The following is a 24,838-nucleotide window of genomic DNA, read 5'->3' as shown; positions in this document are numbered from 1 at the left end:
ATGCAGGGGGCACAGGTCCGATCCCTGGTCAGGGAAGATAGCACATGCCACAGAGCAATGAATCCTGTGCTCCACAACCACTGAAGCCAGCACCCTGGAGCCCACGCTCAAAGAAAAAGGTAACACTTATTTAGATGATTTTTAAAATGACATGTGGCACATTCACCATGAAAGAAGAAATCAAATTTAGGCGGGGCGGGGTCGGTTTACTTGTAAACCACCCACATGGGTGACATCAGCATCATGGATGAAAGGCAGGTGCCTCATCGGCTCTCCCGCCACCAACAGCAATCTGGCTCCATCCATGGACATACTCAAAGTGCTAGGAGAATAAAACTGCCAACCAAGAGTACTCTATCCAGAAAAGGTGTCTTTCAGAAATGAAGGAGAAATAAAAACTTTCCCAGACAAAGCAAACCTGAGGGAGTTCATCACCACTAGTCCCGCCTCATGAGAAACGCTGAGAGAAGCCCTCAGACTGAAATGAAAGGATGCTCATTAGTGACATAAATTTAACTTTACAACACACTGGTTAAGGCAAGTATGCAGTCAACTCCAGAATACTCTAATACTGTAACACGGTGGTATGTTAACAAAGGAACTCTAGTATTGAGGCTAAAGGACAAGAGTATTCAAAATAACTATATCCCTAGTGAAATATAAAATTCATAAATCACAAACATTAGCTCAAGTTAGAAATGATTTTACAGGAAAGTAACAAATGACCTACTGTTAAATTTTGATATAGGCTTACCTATGAGAACCTTTATTCTCCATAGCAGGAAACGCCTGCTTGTTATTTCCTCCACTCTTTCTCTGCTCAATCAGTCGACTCTCATCAGCAGCATCTTTGTGCTTCTTTTCTTCTTCAACCTCTAATGAAAGTTTGACACTAAGAATAATTGCTATTACTTAATTCTAGAGACTCTGTTTTCAATTTATTATTTGACTCAGTATTGGCCCTGATTTTAAGTGATAAAAATATATTTGTGCTTACATAAATTTTATCACTTACAAGTCACTGAAATTTTTGTAAAATGTGCTTCTTTCTGAGGGAAAGAAACAAAATTCCCAAAATTTCAAGAAAGCCTTTTTTAATAAGATACAATTATTCACATCCAGTCTTCCCCATCTGACTGGCAGAGATAGAGAAATAAAAACACACAACATCTGTCCTCTTCGGTCTTTACCACCTGGATTTTCCATTAAACAGTCAGATGTAGAGGATGTGACACCTTAGTGCCTCAGAGACAGAAAGGAAACTTTCTTCTTTCTGCACTAAAGCTATTCTTTCCCCACTGCCTTTTCTAATTCTTTTTTCATTTGGATCCAGGAGATAGCAAAACCCTGATGGTGTTCACTGAAATATATAAACCAAAGTTTACCAAAACACAAGGAGCAGAATGAAACTGAGGAGGTGTTAGTGTGGAATTCTGGAATATAAGTAATGCTTCCCAATTCCACATTCAGTAACCATCAAATTTTATAGCTAGAGGGTATAGAAATAACTATCTACCTTTGCCCCACTATTTACCAATAACAGCTTTAAAATAAAAAAAAAAGGTTAAATGAGTTGTTCAAAGCCCCTAAAGTGGCATTCCCTAACATTTTATGGCACCAAAAGAGATGATACAATTCTGTACTCTTGAATCTGATAAAATTACCAAATGAATTCCTCAAATGAATCAGGTAAGTTAAAAGCGTGACTTTGGCAAAGTAATTTAATTCATTAGTTGGAGTAGGGTTCATTCTCCTTTTTCTTTAAAGGAGAATAGCTACATTTTTTTCTTTTTTTGTCTTACACAAAAGAGCAAGCAAGTTTAAAAACCTACTACTGAAGAAAGAAAAATTTCACAGCATCTAAATATATGAAAATGCTCATTTCTGTCATATTACCATAATAAGCATTTTGCTTAATGAAAAGGTTTAATTGTTAAACACCAATTCAAGATGCTACAAGAGGACTCTGTTTTAAAATTGATCTTAAAAGACAAGTTTTAATTTGTAGAAGAGAAATGCTTATGTGAGGCTGGAATTATGAGGCATTTTAAAGTACTACTATGACATAAGAAAGAAATAGAAAACCCTATTTGAAAAGATCTTTTTCAAAATTGATGGCGAAATCAAAAGCTTTACAGACAAAGCAAAAGTTAACAGAATTTAGCACCACCAAACCAGTCTTACAACAAATACTAAAGGGATTTGCAGCCAGTAAACACAAGAGAAAGGAAAGACCTACAAAAACAAACCCAAAACAATTAAGAAAATGTCAACAGGAACATATATATTGATTATTACTTTAATATAAATGGATTCAACTCATCAACCAAAAGATACAGAATAACTGAATGAATACAAAAACAAGAGCCAAATATACACTGGCCACAAGAGACCCGCTTCAGACCTAGAGACACATACAGACTGAAAGGAAATGGATGGAAAAAGATATTCCATTTGAATGGTAACCAAAAGATAGCCAGTGTGGCAGCTCTTATTTCACACAAAATAGACTTTAAAATAAAGAATATTATAACAGACAAAGGACACTACATAATGATCAAAGGATCAATCCCAGAAGATGATATAACAATTGGAAATATTTATGCCCCCAACATAGAAGCACCTCAATACACAAGGCAAACACTAACAGGCATAAGAGGGGAATTCAACAGCAACACAGCCATAGTGGGGGACTTTAACACCCCACTTACACCAGTGGACAGATCATCAAAACAGAGAATCAATAAGGAAACACAAAACTTCAATGAAACATTAGACCCAATGGATCTAATTGATATCTTCAGGACTTTCCATCCAAATGCAGAAGAATACACTTTGTTCTCAACTGCACATGGAACATTCTCTGGGATAGCCCACATCTTGAGCCACGAATCAAGCCTCAGTAAATTTAAAAAATTGAAAATATATCACGTATCTTCTCTGACCACAACACTATGAGACTAGATATCAACTACAGGAGAAAAATGTAAAAAAACACAAACTCAGGGAGATTAAACAATTCATTACTAAATAACGAAAAGGTTATTGAAGAAATAAGAAGGGAAATCAAAAGATTCCTAGAAACAAATGACAACAAAAACATGACCACCCAAAACCTATGAGATTCAATAAAAGCACTTCTAAGAGAGAAGTTGATGGCAGCACAATCCTACCTCCAGGACAAGAAAAACTTTGAACAGGCAACACTCTACATTTAAAGCAGCTAGAAAAAGAACCAGAACTCCCCAAAGTCAGCAGAAGGAAAGAAATCATACAGATCAGAGCAGAAATAAATCAAAAAGAGAATGAAGGAAACAATAGCAAAGATTAATCAGACTGAACACTGGTTCTTTGAGAAGATAAGCAAAATGGACAAACCACTAGCCAGACTCATCAAGAACAGAAGGGAGAAAAATCAAATTGACAAGATTAGAAATGAAAAAGGAGAAGTTACAACAGACAACACAGAGATGAAAAGGATCATAAGAGAATGTTATGAGCAACAATATGCTAATAAAAGGGACAACCGAGAGGAGATGGACAGATTCTTAGAAAAGTTCAACCTCCCAAAACTGAATCAGGAAGAAATAAAAATTACAAACAAGCCAATTACAAACACTGAAATAGAAAGTGTTATCCAAAATCTCCCCAAAACAAAAGCCCAGGGCCAGATGGCTTCACAGGGGAATTTTATCAAACATTTAGAGAAGAGCTAATGCCTATTTTTCTGAAACTCTTCCAAAAAATTGCAGAGGAAGGAACACTTCCAAACTCATTCTATGAGGCCACAATCACCTTGATACCAAAACCAGGCAGAGACAACACAAAAAAGAAAATTACAGGCCAATATCACTGACAAACACAGATGTAAAAATCCTCAACAAAATTCTAGCAAACACAATTCAACAACATATTCAATAGCTCATATACCATGATCAATTCGGGTTTATGCCAGGGATGCAAGGATTCTTCAATATACACAAACCAATTTCAATGTGATGCACCATCTTAACAAATTGAAAAATAAGAACCATATGATCATCTCAATAGAGGCAGAAAGCCTTTGACACAATTCAGCACCTGCTTATGACAAAAACGCTTCAAAAAATAGACACAGGAGGAACCTTCGTCAACATAGTAAAGGCCGTATAGAATAAACCCACAGCAAACATTATTCTCAATGAGGAAAAATGAAAAGCATTCCCTCTAAGATCAGGAACAAGACAAAGTTGTCCATTCTCATCACAGTTATTCAGCATGGTTTTGGAAGTCCTAGCTATGGCAATCAGTGAAGAAAAAGAAATAAAAAGAATCCAGATCTGAAAAGAAGAAGTAAAACTCTCTCTTTTGCAAATGAAATGATACTACACATAGAAAACCCAAAAGAAACTATCTATTTTCTAGTAAAGCTAAACAATGAATTTAACAAAGTTGTATGATACAAGGTCAATACACAGAAATCACTTGAATTCCTATATACTAACAATGAAAAATCAGAAAGTGAAATTAAGGAGCCAATCCCATTCGCCACTGCAACACAAAGAATAACATATCTGGTAATAAACCTACCTAAGGAGACAAAAGACCTGTATATGGAAAATTCTAAGACACCGAGGAAAGAAAAGAAAGACGACATAAACAGGTGGAGAGATATTCCATATTCCTGGGTAGGAAGAATTAATAGTGTGAAAATGACTATATTACCAAATGCAATCTACAGATTCAGTGTGATCACTTTCAAATTACCAATGGCATTTTTCATAGAACTAGAACAATGTATACAATGGACTATTACTCAGCCATAAAGAGAAACACTTTTGAGTCAGTTCTAATGAGGTTGACAAACCTAGAGCCTATTCTCCAGAGTGAAGCAAGTCAGAAAGAGAAATATAAATATCATACACTATTCGCATATACATGGAATCTACAAAGATTCTGAATCTACAGTGGTACTGACGAATTTATTTGCAGGGCAGCAATGGAGAAACAGATATAGAGAACAGACTTATGGACATGGGGGGAGGGGAAGTGGGGAGAGGGTGAGATGGATGGAAAGAGTAACATGGAAACTTACAATTCCTTATGTAAAATAGATAGCCAATGGGAATTTGTTGTATGACTCAGGGAACTCAGAAAGGGACTCTGTGACAATCTAGAAAAGTGGGATGGGGAGGGAGATGGGAGGAGGGTTTGGGAGGGAGGGGACATGGGTGTACCTATGGCTGATTCTTGTTGATGTTTGACAGAAAACAACAAAATTCTGTAAAGTGATTATCCTTCAATTAAAAAATAAATACATTTTCTAAAAACCTCATTTGAAAATTTCATCATTTTCTTCTTTTTTTCCTGTAAACAGCACATAACGGCTCTAATAATTTTCTTTCTATGCCCTCTTCAATGGCAGGTAAAGGTTGAAGGAACAATCTAGATATAAAAAAAGTAGTAAAACTATGATTATCCAAGTTGGAGATTTAAAAGTTTTCAAATACATCTATGATTATCCAGCAGAATTCAATATTCACATCAGGAAAGAACAAATGAGCTGAAAAAATCAAGTAACCACAACGACTGAGTTTTAGATATGGAAGAATTTGCATTTTAGTTTAACATGTATAACAAAGAACTGACATGCTAATTTAACACCTATAAATACTGAAGCTAATAAAGTTTCTTAAAAATAAAACTTAAAAATAACTTCTTAACTTAAAAAAATACTTCTTAAAAATAAACTTGTTAAAATTTTATTCTTTAATAAAATTCTTAAAATGGAATATACATATTACTAGAGATATTTTTAAAGTAAAAAATTATCTTTCTGAGATAATTTTATAAACTCTGTTGGTAATTCTTTCCTTATAATTTTGTAACAAGTAGTCTACATAAGAAAAAAATCATGAATTGTGATTTCATTCATTCAATGTGTGTGACTTGCAGATATTAGGAAAAGATAAATCAGAATCTCTCTGGGGGTGGGGCGGGGTGGAGTTCTACATTTTTTTCTTTAAGACTGTTGCAGCTTAAAATTTTCTCATGTCATAAAGAGAGTTTAAGAATCTCATTTACATAATTATAAATTATAATTTTAGTAAAGGACAAGATAAAATGCTTATTTCCTCTTTATTTTCAAAAAGATTCAAAACCTCCACCAAGATTATACCAAACAGTAAGATAAATTAGTTAAGTACATTCAGTACGTATCAAACAGTAAGTTAGTAACCGCAAGAAACAGAAGGGCCACAAATTCTTAATTCACAATATATCTGCTAAGGCCTAAAATACAGCTCATCTAGAATTGCCTATGAATGAAAGTTTTGCTAGATTAAATAGAAGACATCACTTGATTAATTTCAAAGTGAGAATTTTTTAAAAAAGAGAAATCACTTCAAATTGAAATGAACTTCCAGAGGGAACTATATTCAGTATAGATATATACATATACAAGTGTAACCAGGTCACATTGCTATACACCTGAAACTAACACAGTATTGTTAGTTTATGACTACACTTTAAAGAAAAAAACAAAAACAACCACCAACCTCAAAAACAACCACCAAAAAAGCTAGGTATCAAATTTTCTTTCAGGTCTTCATAAAAATCAGCTATATGTCATTCAGAAGCATATAAGTATTGAGTTTTCACAACCTCACTTTTTCCTAAGTTGAATTTGAAATAATTATCTCATATTTATAATATAGAGCACCTCCTCTGACTTACCCCCACTATTTCTGTTGTGTTTGTTAAATAATGTTTCATCTTGACCTTCATTCTGTCTCATATTCATCTTTTTAAAATTTATTTATTTTAATTGGAGGCTAATTACTTTACAATATTGTATTGGTTTTGCCATACATCAACATGAATCCACCATGGGTATACACGTGTTCCCATCCTGAACCCCCCTCCCACCTCCCTCCCCATGCCATCCCTCTGGGTCATCCCAGTGCACCAGCTCCGAGCATCCTGTATCATGCATTGAACCTGGACTGGTGATTTGTTTCACATATGATATTATACATGTTTCTATGCCATTCTCCCAAATCATCCCACCCTCGCCCTCTCCCACAGAGTCCAAAAGACTGTTCTATACATCTTTGTCTCTTTTGCTGTCTTACATACAGGGTTATTGTTACCATCTTTCTAAATTCCATATATATGCATTAGTATACTGTATTGGTGTTTTTCTTTCTGGCTTACTTCACTCTTTATAATAGGCTCCAATTTCATCCACCTCATTAGAACTGATTCAAATGTATTCTTTTTAATGGCTGAGTAATACTCCATTGTGTATATGTACTACAGCTTTCTTATCCATTCGTCTGCTGATGGACATCTAGGTTGCTCCATGTCCTGGCTATTATAAACAGTGCTGCGATGAACATTGGGGTACACGTGTCTCTTTCAATTCTGGTTTTCTCGATGTGTATGCCCAGTAGTGGGATTGCTGGGTCCCAGTTCTATTTCCAATTTTTTAAGGAATCTCCACACTGTTCTCCATAGTGGCTGTACTGGTTTGCACTCCCACCAACAGTGTAAGAGGGCTCCCTTTTCTCCACACCCTTTCCAGCATTTATTGCTTGTAGACTTCTGGACCGCAGCCATTCTGACTGGCGTGAAATGGTACCTCATTGTGGTTTTGATTTGCATTTCTCTGATAATGAGTGATGTTGAGCATCTTTTCATGTTTGTTAGCCATCTGTATGTCTTCTTTGGAGAAATGCCTGTTTAGATCTTTGGCCCATTTTTTGACTGAGTCGTTTATTTTCCTGGAATTGAGCTGCAGGAGTTGCTTGTACATTTTTGAGATTAATTCTTTGTCAGTTGCTTCATTTGCTATTATTTTCTCCCATTCTGAAGGCTGTCTTTTCACCTTGCTTATGGTTTCCTTTGTTGTGCAGAAGCTTTTAATTTTAATTAGGTCCCATTTGTTTATTTTTACTTTTATTTCCAATATTCTGGGAGGTGGATCATAGAGGATCCTGCTGTGATTTATGTCAGAGAGTGTTTTGCCTATCTTCTCCTCTAGGAGTTTTATAGTTTCTGGTCTTACATTGAGATCTTTAATCCATTTTGAGTTTATTTTTGTGTATGGTGTTAGAAACTGTTCTAGTTTCACTCTTTTAAAAGTGGTTGACCACTTTCAATTTGTTAATGTGGTGTATTACATTGATTGATTTGCAGTTATTGAAGAACCCTTGCATCCCTGGAATAAAGCCCATTTGGTCATGATGTATGATCTTTTTAATGTGCTGTTGGATTCTGATTGCTAGAATTTTGTTAGGGATTTTTGCATCTATGTTCATCAGTGATATTGGCCTGTAGTTTTCTTTTTTTGTGGCATCTTTGTCAGGTTTTGGTATTAGGGTGATGGTGGCCTCATAGAATGAGTTTGGAAGTTTACCTTCCTCTGCAATTTTCTGGAAGAGTTTGAGCAGGATAGGTGTTGGCTCGTGTCTAAATTTTTGGTAGAATTCAGCTCTGAAGCCGTCTGGTCCTGGGCTTTTGTTTGCTGGAAGATTTCTGATTACAGTTTTGATTTCCGGGCTTGTGATGGGTCTGTTAAGATTTTCTATTTCTTCCTGGTTCAGTTTTGGAAAGTTGTACTTTTCTAAGAATTTGTCAATTTCTTCCATGTTGTCCATTTTATTGGCATATAATTGCTGATAGTAGTCTCTTGTGATCCTTTGTATTTCTGTGTTGTCTGTTGTGATCTCTCCATTTTCATTTCTAATTTTATTGATTTGATTTTTCTCCCTTTGTTTCTTGATGAGTCTGGCTAATGGTTTGTCAATTTTATTTATCCTCTCAAATAACCAGCTTTTGGCTTTGTTGATTTTTGCTATGGTGTCTTTTGTTTCTTTTACATTTATTTCTGCTCTAATTTTTAAGATTTCTTTCCTTCTACTAATCCTGGGGTTCTTCATGTCTTCCTTTTCTAGTTGCTTGAGGTGTAGAGTTAGGTTATTTACTTGACTTTTTTCTTGTTTGTTGAGGTATGCCTGTATTGCTATGAACCTTCCCCTTAGCACTGCTTTTACAGTGTCCCACAGGTTTTGGGTTGTTGTGTTTTTATTTTCATTCGTTTCTATGCATATTTTGATTTCTTCTGTGATTTGTTGGTTATTCAGCAGCGTGTTGTTCAGCCTTCATATGTTGGAATTTTTAATAGTTTTTCTCCTGTAATTGACATCTAATCTTACTGCATTGTGGTCAGAAAAGATGCTTGGAATGATTTCAATTTTTTTGAATTTACCAAGGCTAGATTTATGGCCCAGGATGTGATCTATCCTGGAGAAGGTTCCGTGTGTGCTTGAGAAAAAGGTGAAATTCATTGTTTTGGGGTGAAATGTCCTATAGATATCAACTAGGTCTAACTGGTCTATTGTATCATTTAAAATTTGTGTTTCCTTGTTAATTTTCTGTTTAGTTGATCTATCCATAGGTGTGAGTGGGGTATTAAAGTCTCCCACTATTATTGTGTTATTGTTAATTTCCCCTTTCATACTTGTTAGCATTTGTCTTACATATTGCAGTGGTCCTATGTTGGGTGCATATATATTTATAATTGTTATACCTTCTTCTTGGAGTGATCCTTTGATCATTATGTAATGTCCTTCTTTGTCTCTTTTCTCAGCCTTTATTTTAAAGTCTATTTTATCTGATATGAGTATTGCTACTCCTGCTTTCTTTTGGTCTCTATTTGTGTGGAATAACTTTTTCCAGCCCTTCACTTTCAGTCTGTATGTGTCCCTCGTTTTGAGGTGGGTCTCTTGTAGACAACATATATAGGGGTCTTGTTTTTGTATCCATTCAGCCAGTCTTTGTCTTTTGGTTGGGGCATTCAACCCATTTACGTTTAAGGTAACTATTGATAGTATGATCCCGTTGCCATTTACTTTATTGTTCTGGGTTAGAGTTTACACTCCCTTTTTGTGTTTCCTGTCTAGAGAATGGCCTTTAGTATTTGTTGGAGAGCTGGTTTGGTGGTGCTGAATTCTCTCAGCTTTTGCTTGTCTGTAACGCTTTTGGTTTCTCCTTCATATTTGAATGAGATCCTTGCTGGGTACAGTAGTCTGGGCTGTAGCTTATTGCCTTGCATCACTTTAAGTATGTCCTGCCATTCCCTCCTGGCCTGAAGAGTTTCTATTGAAAGATCAGCTGTTATCCTTATGGGAATCCCCTTGTGTGTTATTTGTTGTTTTTCCCTTGCTGCTTTTAATATTTGTTCTTTGTGTTTGATCTTTGTTAATTTGATTAGGATGTATCTTGGGGTGTTTCGACTTGGGTTTATCCTGTTTGGGACTCTCTGGGTTTCTTGGACTTGGGTGATTATTTCCTTCCCCATTTTAGGGAAGTTTTCAACTATTATCTCTTCAAGTATTTTCTCATGGCCTTTCTTTTTGTCTTCTTCTTCTGGGACTCCTATGATTCGAATTTTGGGGCATTTAACATTGTTCCAGAGGTCTCTGAGATTGTCCTCATTTCTTTTAATTCGTTTTTCTTTTTTCCTCTTGGATTCATTTATTTCTACCATTCTGTCTTCTATCTCACTAATCCTATCTTCTGACTCCGTTATTCTGCTATTTGTTCGCTCCAGAGTGTTTTTGATATCATTTATTGCATTATTCATTATATATTGACTCTTTTTTATTTCTTATAGATCTTTGTTAAACCTTTCTTGCATCTTCTCAATCCTTGTCTCCAGGCTATTTATCTGTGATTCCATTTTGTTTTCAAGATTTTGGATCATTTTCACTATCATTATTTGGAATTCTTTATCAGGTAGATTCCCTATCTCTTCCTCTTTTGTTTGGTTTGGTGGGCATTTATCCTGTTCCTTTACCTGCTGGGTATTCCTCTGTCTCTTCATCTTGTTTATATTTCTGCGTTTGGGGTAGCCTTTCTCTATTCTGGCAGTTTGTGGAGTTCTCTTTATTGTGGAGTTTCCTCGCTGTCGGTGGGGTTGTACGGGTGGCTTGTCAAGGTTTCCTGGTTAGGGAAGCTTATGTTGGTGTTCTGGTGGGTGGAGCTGGATTTCTTCTCTCTGGAGTGCAATGAAGTGTCCAGTAATGAGTTATGAGATGTCAGTGGGTTTAGAGTGACTTTGGGCAGCCTGTATTGTATATTGAAGCTCAGGGCTATGTTCCTGTGTTGCTGGAGAATTTGCGTGGTATGTCTTTCTCTGGAACTTGTTGGCCCTTGGGTGGTGCTTGGTTACAGTGTAGGTATGGAGGCATTTGATGAGCTCCTGTCAATTAATGTTCCCTGGGGTCAGGAGTTCTCTGGTGTTCTCAGGATTTGGACTTAAGCCTCCTGCTTCTGGTTTTCAGTCTTATTTTTACAATAGCCTCAAGACTTCTCCATCTATACAGCACCGTTGATAAAACATCTAAGTTAAAGATGAAAAGTTTCTCCACAGTGAGGGACATCCAGAGAGGTTCACAGAGTTACATGGAGACGAGGGAGGAAGGAGACAGAGGTGTCCAGGAGGATAAAAGGGGGAATCAAAAGGAGGGAGACAGATCCAGCCAGTAATCAGTTCCCTAAGTGTTCTCCACCATCTGGCACACACAAAGAGATCCACACTGTTGGGTAGAGAAGAGAAGGGGGATGGAGGAGATAGAGGCAACTTGGTGGAGAAAAAGGAGAGTCCAAAGTGGGAGAGAGCGGTCAAGACAGTAATCTTGCTCACAAGTAAATGTGGGTACTGAAGATTGGGTTCTTAAAGGTACAAAATTGATAACAAATACCAAAAAGCAAAGATTAAAAATCTAGAGTAGAGGTTGGATTTTCAAAAATTCAATATTAAAGAAAAAAAGTACAAAAAGTATAAAATATATATATATGAAATTTGCTTTAAAAATAGGGTCTCTTTCTCTCTCTCTTTTTTTGCAAAGTAATAGTAGGTTATAAAAATGAAAATTAAAGGAGTAATAGAGGACTTAAAAATTTTTTTAAATTAAAAAAATTAAAGAATGATAATAAAAATAGTAAAAATATATCTAGGACTTTCTCTGGTGTTGTTGTGGGCAGTGTGGGGTCAGTTCATTTTCAGATAGTTCCTTGATCCAGCTTATATTTCTCAAGACCTATAGGCCCCTCCCTATGTAGTCGGTACTAACGACAGGGTTTTAGTCTATTGCACCTGTCACTTCCAAGGAGGTTCCCTCTGTTTTAGCTTCTTCTGTTTGCTGGTCTCTTCAGTGTCTGATTTCGGCCCTGACACAAGGGGGGTGGTGGTGGACACTTTTTTTAGGCTCACTTGTTCAGTCGCACTGTGGGGAGGGAGGGACGCTGCAAACAAATAACACTGGCGTGTGCTTGCAGTGCCTCAGCCACACTGGGCCTGCCCCTGCTCACGGCGCGTGTGCCCTCCCTGCCCACACTGCTCAGGCTCCAGGTTGCTCTGCCAGGAACCGTCCGAGGCCGGCCCTTGGCTTCCTGCACCTCCCAAGTTTAAGCTGCTCAGGTTCAGGCGCTCGGGTAGTCCTCAGAGGTGCAGACTCCGTTGGGCCTGCGTTTTGTGCACTTCCCAGGTCCGAGCAGCTCAGGTGATGAGATGTTTGGTGAGTGTGGTTGCTGCGATTTATTGCCTCCCCCGTCCCTGCCGTTGGGTTTTCTGGGTGTACAACCGGTGCACCTTCTCAGGCGGATGTTGACCGTCCAGAATCCCAAGAAGTCTTGGTTAGCAACGAAGCCTGCTTGCAGTTTGGTAGATAATGCCTCTTTGGGGCCGCGATTGCCCCCTTCCAGCTCTGGCTGCCTTTGCCTGCCTGTCACTGGAGGCAGGGGATGGGTTGGCCTGCAGCCGGCTAGCTATGCTCAGTCCTTTGTTCTGTGAGTGGGCCTGGTGGTGTCTTAGGTTAGGGGTTTTCGCGTGGTAGCTCTCCCACAGTCTGGTTTGCTAGCCTAAGTTAGTTCCCTCAGATTGCCCTCGGGGCATTCAGGCCCAGTCCTTACTCTAAGCAATGCAGCCCACGCCTCCCTGCCCAGCCCCCGCTTGCTAGTGGAGGATGCAGGCGTCTGCGCTGCTTCTCCGCTGGGGGAGTTACCGTTGGGCACGTAATCTGTGGGTTTTAATTATTAATTTATTTTTCCTCCTGGTTATGTTGCCCTCTGCGGTTCCAAGGCTCGCCACAGACTCGGCAGTGAGAGTGCTTCCTCGTGTTTGGAACCTTCTCGCTTTTTTAAGACTCCCTTCCCGGGATGGAGCTCCATCCCTACCTCTTTTGTCTCTCTTTTTATCTTTTATATTTTTTCCTTCCTCCTTTTGAAGACAATGGGCTGCTTTCCTGGGTGCCTGATGTCCTCTGCCGGCATTCAGAAATTGTTTTGTGGAATTTACTCAGCGTTCAAATGTTCTTTTGATGAATTTGTGGGGGAGAAAGTGGTCTCCCTGTCCTATTCCTCTGCCATCTTAGGACCGCCTCCTCTGTCTCGTCTCGTATTCATCTTATCCTTCTTAAATGAATTCTTCTCCTTCATCCCCCTCCCCGTCTTCATATTCATCTAGCTGTTTTTCCTAATTGCTTTGTAATTTTTTTTCTTTCATAATGGCATACTTAGTATGGCAACATTTATAAATCTGAATCATGCAGATATATTGCTCTTATTATCACATCATTTTGTATCATGACTTTGAAGTCTTCCATTTCTGCGGTGGGATGCTTTTTGTCATCATAAGGATCAAGGGAATGGTGTGTAAAAAAGTACAGGGGAAAAAAGAGTTAAAAACAAAACAACTTACCTTTGCAAGACCAAGGCCTGCTAGAGTCTTGAGTGGTTTTTGAAGAGGATCAGGCCTTGGGAAGGCAGGATGAGAGAAGCCCTGGACTCCAGGTGATGGTTTGGGAAGGGTTTCAACCACATCTTCAATTTCACTATCAGAATTATTGTTCTCAGAGAAGTTGGTACTCTCTCGTCTCACAATGCCATGTTCTGTTTCTAATACAGTGAAAACAGGGGAGAGTACATGAGAACCTGTGTCATTTCAAATCAGTGAATAACACCAGGAGGACAGTCTTCAAATAACTTACGGTTTCTCTTGGATTGCTGAAAAGCCTTCATTAGCTTTGCTAAGTTTGGTTTTGGTTTCTTCTGGAGAAGAAAATAAGAGCTTGATGAATAACAAGTATCAACTTGAATAAAAGAATTATAACCTCCCCCATTACTATATGATCTAACACAAAGAACACAGGCTCTGGAGTCATTCAGATGTGGATTCAAAACCCAGTTCTGCCACTGACTAACCTTCTCATAGGGTAAGCATTATGACAGATGACATCAGAAACCCCAGATGTTCCTCTCCTTACCCCTAATTGACTGCTGTACAAATACTATGACACCCACTAGGTTATTTCTCTACCAAAATGTTCTAGAAAAAAAATTTATCCCTGGCAGTTTAGAGTACTAATGAAAAACTAAGACATTTAAATTAATTGCTATACTTTGACATATGCTTGCATGATTTCTATATGCATGAATTATCACTTGGGAAGGGAAATATGAAAGTTTAGATTTTAGTAGAACCTTATTTAGATAGGTTACAAGCACAAACAGTATAAGCTACTTCTATTCTGTTTGTTAAACAACTAAAGACAAATGATTGTTCCAATTTGGTTCTTTCAAAGAAAAAGGGAAAAAAAAACCAAGAGTAAACCTGTAGGGAAATGATCGTGAATGAAAGCCACAAACACACTAAACAGAAAGCCATAATCAAACATGTTCACAATAGAGGCACAGAGAGATGGACTGAAAGAACAGACACTGAAGAAAAGTATTCTGCAAGGAAAAATTAGGTTAACAGTAAAAAAAAAAAAAAAAAAAAAGAGGTGGGGGAGGAAAAGAAAGCAAAGAGAGAGACGTTCCTAGTCAAGTACAAACTTAAGGAAAAAAAATAAGTATAATAAGGTTTGTGGAAAAACACATATATTTAAAATTCATATACAATAGATCAGTAATATATCAGTATTCTTAAGGATATACTATGAACAAAGCCTCTGTTTTATATGCTTTTATTAATATATAAATTATGCATCTATATTGTTCTTCAAATTTTATGAAAATATCAACATACATTGTATATAAAGCATATATTTAAGACAGAGGCTTTTGTTCATAATATATCCCTAGTATAGCGGTCAGTATTACTCTAAAACTTTTTGTTTATAAATACTACCATATTAGAGTTGAATTTTGCCACTATAAAAAATGTCATTTGCTTAGCCACACATGGTCATCTATCACTACCTGAATGTTGTAAAGTATTACTTGAGAGAGAGAAAAATTGATTAAGAAATATTCCTAACTATTTACTGGGAAAAAGAACTGGTAATCAAAATTCTGAGGAGAATGTATGGCTTGAAAAGAAACATTTAATGGAACACAAGATGGGGCTAAAAAGGTCAAAAATTTTAACCTAAAATTCTCATCTCACAGTTGGTGGACACTGAAAAAAATACTATAACCTTTTACTTTTCACGTATTTCTTATTTATTTCCTTGTTATGCAGGACCTCCTTCCTCAACATAACTCAACTGAACTATATTACCTGTAACATTATATAGGATACCATTTCTCTCTTCATTTATTCACATTCAAAAACTATTAACATGATTCTTACACTCGAGACCTATGCTACATGCTCCAGGAGATGCACAATTGTTTCCTGAACTCCACTAGCTTACACTGATACGGGGCTATAAGATGAATACTTCAATCACAGTAATACAAAATGTCTGAAATCTGAAGTTTTAGAATGTGACACAAGAACTTGGAGTAGGTTTTTTTAAAACTACAATAGAAAAAAAAATCTCAAGTTGTAAGTTTTATCTTACGGTTATTAAAAGTCTCTGCTTCTATGAAGTGAAAGTTGCTCAGTGGTGTCCGACTTTTTGCAACCCCATGGACTATATGGTCCATGGAATTTTCCAGGCCAGAATACTGGAGTGGGTAGCTGTTTCCTTCTCCAGGGGATCTTCCCAACCCAGGGATTGAACCCAGATCTCCTGCATTGTAGGCAGATTCTTTACTGTCTGAGCCACAAGGAAGGGAAGCCGCTTCTATAGCTGGCTATTATTTTAGGCAAACATGCATTCTTCAATGAGATGAAGAGTTGTGAATATACTCTTAATGGAATGCTTGAGAAAACACAGTGGAATCCCTTTATAATATGGATTTTGGAGAAACAGAATTTTAATTTCTAAATCTCTGTAACTTCAACTTTTATTTTAGTCTTAATGCAGAGCCAAGACAGAAACAGAGAAAGAAAAAAAAAAAAAAAAAAAAAAGGCCCTCCTAACAACTCTGCTGCTGCTGCTGCTATGTCGCTTCAGTCGTGTCCGACTCTGTGCGACCCCATAGACGGCAGCCCACCAGGCTCCCCCGTCCCTAGGATTCTCCAGGCAAGAACACTGGAGTGGGTCGCTATTTCCTTCTCCAATGCATGAAAGTGAAAAGTGAAAGTGAAGTCACTCAGTCGTGTCCGACTCTTTGCCACCCCATGGACTGCAGCCTACCAGGCTCCTGTGTCCATGGAATTTTCCAGGCAAGAGTACTGGAGAGGGTTGCCAATGCCAAGAAACCAAAATAAAGTGTCCAGGGGTGGTGGGTAGTCGGGGGGGGGCAAGTAGATGATATATGCTATATAGTTTTGGAACTGAAAGGCTCCAGGAAGATTCCATGATTATTAAAATAAGTAATTATATCCACTAAAGACATCACTATGAGTGTTGCAAAAGTCATGTCCTTATGGTTTAAAATTCACAGTAAGACTCTATCCTTGACCAAAATTCATATTTCCTTCACTGTGGGAAAGCTTTTCCCAATACAATTTTCCTGTCACTCTATATTTTCCAGCCCATTGTTCTCTTCACCCCACCTTCAGTATTTAGCAAAGTTAAAAATAAAAAAAAAAATCAACTAGTCATATTTTTATAAAATAGTTTGCCCTGAAGAACTTTCCATTACAAACATAAAACAGTGAGAGGGACACCATTGCTGAATTTAAGAGTAAACACTACATGAAACTGAATTCAGAGCATGAAAACTAATTTCACAAGAGACCACTTTACCTTGGTTTCAGAACCTAAGACGTCATCATCTGATGTAGGCCATGAATCCACACCAGGTTTGTTGGAAAACCTTTAGAGCATAAACACAATGAAAATGAGTGAGTTCATTTCTCTAAATGAAAAAAAAAAAAAAAAGAAGCAAGTGAAAGTTTGGCTATCTATGTAGTAAACGAAGTTTCTTGACATAATTAAAATTTGGCCTCTGTTTTAAAACATTTTTTGAAAGATATTTTGATGTGGACCATTTTAAAAGTCTTTATTGAATTTGTTGCCATGTTGCTTCTGTTTTATGTTTTGGCTTTTTGACCCCAAGGCATGTGGGATCTCAGCTCCTCCTACCAGAGATTGAACCCATACCACCTGCATTGGAAGGAGAAGTCTTACTAACCATCTTAACCACTGCACCCCCAGAGAAGTCTCCAAAAGAGATTTTAGTTACCTATTTCTGCTTCCATCTCTCCCAACCTAGGACATATCTAGGTAAGACTCATTCTTAGTTTCCATAATAAAGACTGACAGCCAATATATTGGCAGAGCCTGAAAATAATATGTTTTCACCAAGTCCTAATAGCTGAACTGAAAATCTAACTGATGGACTGACGTAACTTTTGTTTGCCCAAACTGCAATAAACCTGGTGACTTAAAGCAGAAGGACATACTGCTCCTTCTCCATTGTCTGTCCCTGGTTCAGAGCCTAAACTGTGTCCATCAAAAATGGCAGTCTTGGTCCTTCAGCAGGGAAATCACTTATGGAGAAGGCCCCATTCCTCCCCTTCACTGTAAAGGAATACAGGAGTTCCCCGCAATGTCTAAAACTTAAAATGGACACAAGTCAAAGAAATAATTTATATGTTTCACTTATATGCTACACGGGTACTTCTCAATCTCTGCTGAGGGACAGGAGAGTGGATGTTGGAGCCAGGCAGGCCAGCTGTCAAATCATAGGTCAACTCATTTTAACCATGGAATCATGGTTCATTCATCAACCTCCCCAAACCAGTTGCCTAATTACGTAAAATAGGACGCAGTTACTTTACAAAGCTGTTCTGATGACTCTATGAGGTCACAAATGTTAAGCACATAATGCAGTCTCTAACCCAGAGTAGAACACTCAACAAACATTAGCTTCTCTTCTCTGTGTGTTCTCTTAGTAACACGTACAATTTTAAAAAATTCGTTAAATCCTACCTGCTTAAAGAGTCTTCTTTAGAACTCTTAGCCGCTATTAAAGAAAAAAGTAAGACACATTTTAAATCAACAAAAGAAAAATACAGACGATTAAAACCTCAAGACTGATGTTTTGTTTAAAAGTATTCCTTTGGGACCACACCTGGAGACCACACTAGAGGGAGTAGTGATCGTATTATCCTCATGGGCCACTAATACCGAAGAACCATTGCTCTCCTTATAGTCATCAAATGTAGAACAGAAAGAAAGAAGGAAGAACTGCTGTTTACAATGACCATAATCCTAACCAAACTCCTGGAGACTGACAGAAAATGATACTGCACCATTAATAGAATCAGTACGATAAGCTGACAAGAGCACGCTTAAACAGCACAGTGTTCCTGGACTTCCATTGCCTGGAGCAGTGAACAGAGGAACAGGTGTCTTGCTGGGACACAACACAAATTCTCTGGCTCTTCAGTTCAGGATGAAAACGCCCTCTCACAGGGAAGCTTGGTCCACAGGCACTGAACTTCAGAGCGTGGGAAAACATAGGAAACAAAGTCTTCCTGGCCCTCTTTCCAGATGTAAGAGAAGTATGAGAGATGTAGTGATTCCAGATTTAGAAAGGATGATCTCTTGAAAGGGAGGTGGGGGAGGGCAAATGGGTGAAGGGGGTCAGCTGGGTGGTGGGGATGAGGACTAGACTTGTGGTGAGCAGGCAGTAGGGTACACACAAGCGGAACTTCTTACTGTTTTAAATATATGTGTATACGTACTAATACATGTGAAAAGTACACTCTCTTGAGACTATTTCCTTCCATTGTTCAAGGGTATCTGGACCACCTAGAGCAGGATGGTCTAAACAGTGCTCTGTTCTACTGAGGGATATATCATTATATCAATCCTGCCCATTATATGGCAAATGTTGATAGAAATGCTTTTTCAGCTTGGAAGGCATTCATCATCAGATCCTAAGCTGATGAATAAGGGGAGGAAGGGAAGGATGGAAGGAGCTACAGACTCTGGTGCTGTTGGACAACATTTCACATGTGTCATCATGATCTGATGCTGGAGGGATGACTCACATGGAGGGAGAGGGGTCCTCCAAGCTCAAGCCTGGAGGGCAGGGGCAGTGATTTTTAAATGTTTGCACCCTGTAACATCAGAACAATGCTTGGTACGTAAAAGACACTTGATAGTTATCTCTTCAGTGAACAAATGAGCAAATAAATAAGAATGATTTCCTTGAAAAGTCTGTTTAGAAAACTATAGAAAGTAACCAGGGACAACTCTATTCTGTTCTGAGCATATCGAAGACCAAGACTCTATGTCATCTCTGTATCTTCTCTAACCTACAGAAGTTCTTTGATGGATGTTGTTGTTGTTCAGTCACTGAGTCGTGTCCAACTCTTTGCGACCCAATGGACTGTAGCTCACCAGGCTCTTCTGTCCATGGGATTTCCCAGGCAAGAATACTGGAGTGGGTTGCCATTTCCTTCTCCAGGGGATCTTCCCGATCCAGGGATCAAACCAGTATCTCAGGCATTGCCAGGCAGATTCTTTATTACTGAGCCATCTGGGAAGCCCCTTTTGATTAGAGGTCTACTAAGTTTAAAGGTGTTCTCAGACAGCTTGTACAATGTGCTAGATGCCACATCAAGGGGACATAGTGGTGTTTTTGCTAATGTGAAGTGTTTTGGGTCTTTTATTAGAATCTGCAGAGTCCCAAGTTGATCTATTTGAAAATCTATTATGATAATCTTTTAAAGAATGGCAACAGAACATGTTGTGCTTACAAAACTATACTATCGTGACAATCATCCAACACACAGAAGGAAACATCTGGTTCTAATGAAGCCAACCTATCTCACTCTTTTTGGATCTGTGAGGAATAAAGGTGGTAATAGAGACCTTGTTGGTACAATAGGCAAAATAACCGGTGGTTCTCAACTAGGCATTGCTTTTCTGATCTGTACTATTCCAAGGTATCTTTCGAAAGTAATCTCTTCCTGGTACGCTGCACACTGGCTCAGCATTGCAGTTCTTACTGTTTATCATTTCTTATCCTACCAGGAAGGGATTGTTGAGGTTCCCAGTTTAAATGATGGTAACTTTTTTAATGAGACTAATCACTACACAGTAACTAATAACTATTCATTCACTAAATGCAAACTATTTGTAAAAGTTAAAGTTCCACTTTTATAAGAAGTCCAATTTGTTATAATATGATTATAGATGAAATATATATCATACTAACAAACATTTTTTCTAATTTACACAAAAATCTAATACAGGATTTTAGCGGCTGTGATTAAATACATGGAATTCTTTTCAGACAATACTGTCTCTGATGTTAAATTACCTACAATTAACTTCTTTAACAATTCTGAATACTAGACTATTAAGAAATTAATTTAAAAATAAAATACACGTGCATTTTACACTAATTTTATCATAGTTCTTTCATTATTGAAACTTCCTCACTCCTACTTTATCTATGGTAGAATCACCAAGAGTAATTCATTATTATCAGATGACGTACCTGGGTTGCTTTTTTTGGGAGTAGTTTTAGGCCTTTTTTCTTTATATTCAGAGATCAGTTCGCAAATGCTATGTGTTAAAAATGTGATAAATAATATTTTAACACTAATATGAAAAACAACTACAAAATATGTTAAATTCTTAGATTATTTCAGACAGACAATGTCAGCGATAATATCAAAACTACAATTGTTCCATACATTTCAAGTTTCTAAGTTCTACAAAGTTTTACTTAGTATGTATTTAAAGGAGAAAGAAAAGGAAGATGAAGTAGTCATGAACTGAGGGCAATATAGCTCAGAAGATTAACTAGATTTAGCTTGGCATATGAAAACTCTTTCAAACTTGCAAATCCTAGTTCTGTAACCAACCGCTCTTTGTTTCTAGAAAAGTTGCTTCTCTTGAGTTCAAAGTCTTCCTCTACACAACTGGGATCTTACTGCCTTATTTCACAAGGGGATTAAGAGGATTTAATGGGATAATATATCCCCAAAATGCTTGCAGAATGGAATAATTTGTTCTTGAACTTTATTGCTGGAACTACTTTGAAATCCCAAATAAAACCAATGTCTGTTTTCTTATATGTTTAGCATTCAAGGGTTGCAGGAAACTGTTATTAATTATGGTGATCAGTTGTTCTTTGTGGTTCGTAATTTAGGGAACCTCAGCTCTTATATAATTTGTACCTAAATTTATTTATAAAATATGAACTCACTACATTAGAGAACATAATTATCCCCCATTATTGCAGCTAATCACACCAAGTGCAGAAAACTAATCACAATCAAGACCTGGCCTGGACCGCTACTCTCCATTCTCTCCATTCTCTACCTGCTCAAACTCTCAACCAGCAGATCTTTTTGACAATGATGCTTAATCTCCATGTTCATCTCCGATTCACTTGGAAGACGTTACCCTACTCTTACAATGGATCCTGGCAAGTCCTAGGCAGGGCTTACCTTTCTAAATTCCTCTCTGAACTAGCTTACTTGAGATTTAAGGATTTCTGGTAAATGGGGCAGAGACTCAGAAAACATTTATGGTTGAGGCAGATAAATCCTATGGAAGATTTTCATTCTTACAGGAAACAGATCCCATGAGGGGGCCAACTGTAACTATGGAATCTCAGGCAAGTTGACACCCACTACTCTGGGAAGGATGACAGGGAACCTATGACCTAAGGAAAGGTGCCCCCACAGGATAGAAGCTGCCTGCACCAAACAGACAACTCTCACTGGTCATGTAACAAGTAACAGTTAAAATTCTTTTTGGCTGCAGTTTAGTGATAACTGGCATTTTAATGTAAACACTTACATATTAAAACCACTAATAGCAGCATATTCTTCTGCAGTCCGTCCAAAGACATCTTGAGAAAAGACGTCAGCACCTCGCTGAAGGAGAAGACTGACTACATCGGTACATTCATAATTGACAGCAAGTATGAGGGCGGTTCTAAAACAACAGAGAGATGACGTCACCCTCAGGAAGTTGAGTTAACTTACAGAAACAGCTCGTTTGATATGTTTTACCAAGTTAATATCTTGCCCTTCCATGAAGAACTGACCATTTACATGCTCAAGTGTACATCCTTGTAAATTACTTCCATGGCTAAAATGAAGGGATGGAAAAGAAGCCTCCTGCCCCACTGGGATGGCACGCAGCAGCAGTTACTATTTCAAAAGTCCCTGATGAGGACTCCCCTGGTGGACCAGGGGCTATGACTCCAGGCTCCCAATGCAGGGGGCCCAGGTTCCACCCCTGGACAGGGAACCTCATCCCACATGCTGCAACTGAGAGTTCCCACAACTAAGACAGCACGCAGTCAAATAAATAAATGCTTTAAAAAAATAATAACAAAGTCCTTGATGGACAAGAAACTATGCTGAGGTCACTTATCTGAGGCAGGTGAGTATTTAAAGGACGAATCCCCCATTTCCTCCTTAGTCTGATATATTATGCTTCAAAGTCAGCTAGAGGTTGGGTTAAGCAAAGGCTATTTGCAGGCTTAAAACAAAAATATTAACAATAATGGAAATAAAAATAGTCACCGTGGCACTTAATGATGTTGACAAGCATGTGCTCTTCACTAAATGAAATACTATATATACACACAGCCACCTTTGAAGGATGCATTACTATTTGCCTTTTTATACCAGGAAACTTATTTGCTGATGATAAGTACTGTGCCCAAGGTCATAACTCTAATAGGTAGGAAAGCTAGGAGTTGAACCCAGTCTGAATCTAAAGCCCATCATTTTCGTCTGTATCATCCACCTCTGACTTATCTTTGTTAAAGGAACTGTTTATCCAATTAAACCTATCATTCTTCCTTCTACCTTCATTTAAAATGAAAACATCAAAATGTACTAGAAATGAAAAAGGATAAAAACTGGTGAGCCCACAGTATCTGGGGACAGGGATTACTCATCACTTTTTTGTTGCTGCTTAGTCACTAAACTGTGAAGGACTCTTCTGCAATCTAATAACATCAGTATATTTCAAAGAAAGTAACTGAAAGCAAAGAGTCACCCAAAAGACAAAATCAAGTCCTTTATGTTTAGTATGCATCTTTTAAGGAAAAATATATACGAAGTAGAGGTTAAACAATCGTTATAAAATAATTAAGAAATTCAATACTGTCATAAGGTAAACTGAAAAGCAGAATCCATATTTTATAAAGCTAATGAAACTAGTATGAAACCCCTCAGCTACTACAAGATCAACCAGAAAAAAGAATAGGTTGCATATGACATCCCTCAATATTATAAAGGAATATGAATCCTGCTATATATTCCTGCTATATAGTTTTTCACGATTCCCAGTCAGAATAATTGATTTTCTACCTAACTGATGAAGTGTTGATCACAAATGAAACCTGTTATTAATTTAATCTTGATCTTAGCACTCAAGAACAGCACTAAGGTTTTTAAAAAGAAAAAGAACAACTGTACCTTTTCATCTTATCAACCGCATGTATATCTGCTTCTTTTTTTACTAAAAATTCCACCATTTGCTGTTTCCTTTCACTTATGGCAAGTAAGAGTGGTGTAAGGTCATCCTGTAAAACAGGAAAAACCATTTCTAATGTACACAGTTAACCTATTTCTAAAGTGAACGGAAAATCATGCAATAGATTCTCTGAACTTAAACATATAATTCAGAAAGTAAATAAAAGGGAGCTCCTCCTCCTCATCCCCTGGCGCGCCTTCTATCTCTTCAAGATGCTCCTCCTCCTGGCCTTCCCTGGGGGTCCAGGGGCTAAGACTTGAGTTCCCAAGGCAGGGGGTCCAGGTTTCATCCCTGGTCAGGGAACTAGATTCCACGTGCCGAAACTGAAGATCCTACGTGCCACAACTAGACCCAGTGCAGCCAAATACGTCTTTCAAAAAGATAACTAATAAAATGCTCCTCCTCGACCTCTTCCAAAGATGAACCACAGAGTCATTCTCTAAAACTCACTTTCAACATTTACTGGTTCCAAGGATCTTTGCTTCTATCATAGTATTTATCACGAATATTGTAGTATTTACTTGCCCTATTACTAGTCTCAACACTCCTCCAGAGAGAATCAATCAGCTACTAAATCAACTGCATATTTTAGGAACAATGCTGAGGCAGGACTATATAATATTATCTGTAGCATGCATAACCTATCCAAGGATGACCAGGAGTAACCTCATGAGGTTTACAGACATTCCAATGGGAATATTATCCTCTACATGAACACGCAAAGAGAAAGGTTGTTTTGTGTTTTTTTTTTTCTTCCAAAAAACCAACTGTGGGCACCATGTTTTTTGCTTTCTCAGCAAAGTCTCCTGAAATTTAATCTTACTCATTCTCCTTTGCTTGTTCCTTCCCCCGCCCTTAAGTTAACCTGACAGGTCAGCTTTAGCTAGATGCTGTTTTGACACAGAACAACACCGCTTATCTTCAAAGACCTTTCTTGACGACTCTCATGTAATTACCTCCAGACCTCCAGGAGGAAGCTTCCTTAATCCCAGTGTTCTGGTCTCTGTCTTGCTTTACTGCTCTTAGTTAAAGATTACAAGGTCAGTTCA

At 37.8% G+C, this 24,838-nt stretch overlaps 2 protein-coding genes across 5 annotated transcripts in view; one reads left to right on the top strand and one right to left on the bottom strand.

The window, feature by feature from the left end:
* Nucleotides 1–22,220, top strand: part of LOC109568002 (uncharacterized) — a 62,312-nt gene extending 40,092 nt beyond the window's left edge. For 3 of the 4 annotated variants that reach the window (XR_011570321.1, XR_011570320.1, XM_070802003.1), the window contains one exon: nt 21,532–22,101. Coding sequence is in view for 2 of the 4 variants with exons in the window: in XM_070802003.1 (XP_070658104.1) it covers nt 21,532–21,535 (4 nt within the window). In the remaining 2 variants the exon portion in view is untranslated. Of the gene's footprint in view, nt 1–17,382; nt 17,550–21,531; nt 22,102–22,131 lie in introns of those variants that run through there. The other variant, XM_070802002.1, reaches the window with a different exon arrangement.
* LOC109567901 (ankyrin repeat domain-containing protein 26-like) overlaps nt 1–24,838 on the bottom strand; it is a 117,979-nt gene that overhangs the window by 23,020 nt on the left and 70,121 nt on the right. The window contains exons 9-16 of the mRNA XM_070802004.1: nt 23,732–23,838; nt 22,095–22,232; nt 20,782–20,849; nt 18,258–18,291; nt 17,070–17,139; nt 14,034–14,094; nt 13,745–13,941; nt 755–873 (exon numbers count right to left, since the gene is read on the bottom strand). Of these exons, the coding sequence (XP_070658105.1) occupies nt 755–873; nt 13,745–13,941; nt 14,034–14,094; nt 17,070–17,139; nt 18,258–18,291; nt 20,782–20,849; nt 22,095–22,232; nt 23,732–23,838 (794 nt within the window). The remainder of the gene's footprint in view (nt 1–754; nt 874–13,744; nt 13,942–14,033; nt 14,095–17,069; nt 17,140–18,257; nt 18,292–20,781; nt 20,850–22,094; nt 22,233–23,731; nt 23,839–24,838) is intronic.

Source organism: Bos indicus, chromosome 13 (assembly GCF_029378745.1).
Source record: "Bos indicus isolate NIAB-ARS_2022 breed Sahiwal x Tharparkar chromosome 13, NIAB-ARS_B.indTharparkar_mat_pri_1.0, whole genome shotgun sequence".
Classification (NCBI taxonomy): Eukaryota; Metazoa; Chordata; class Mammalia; order Artiodactyla; family Bovidae; genus Bos; species Bos indicus.
Note: the sequence above shows the minus strand (reverse complement) of the source record. Positions and strands in the feature narration are given on the sequence as shown.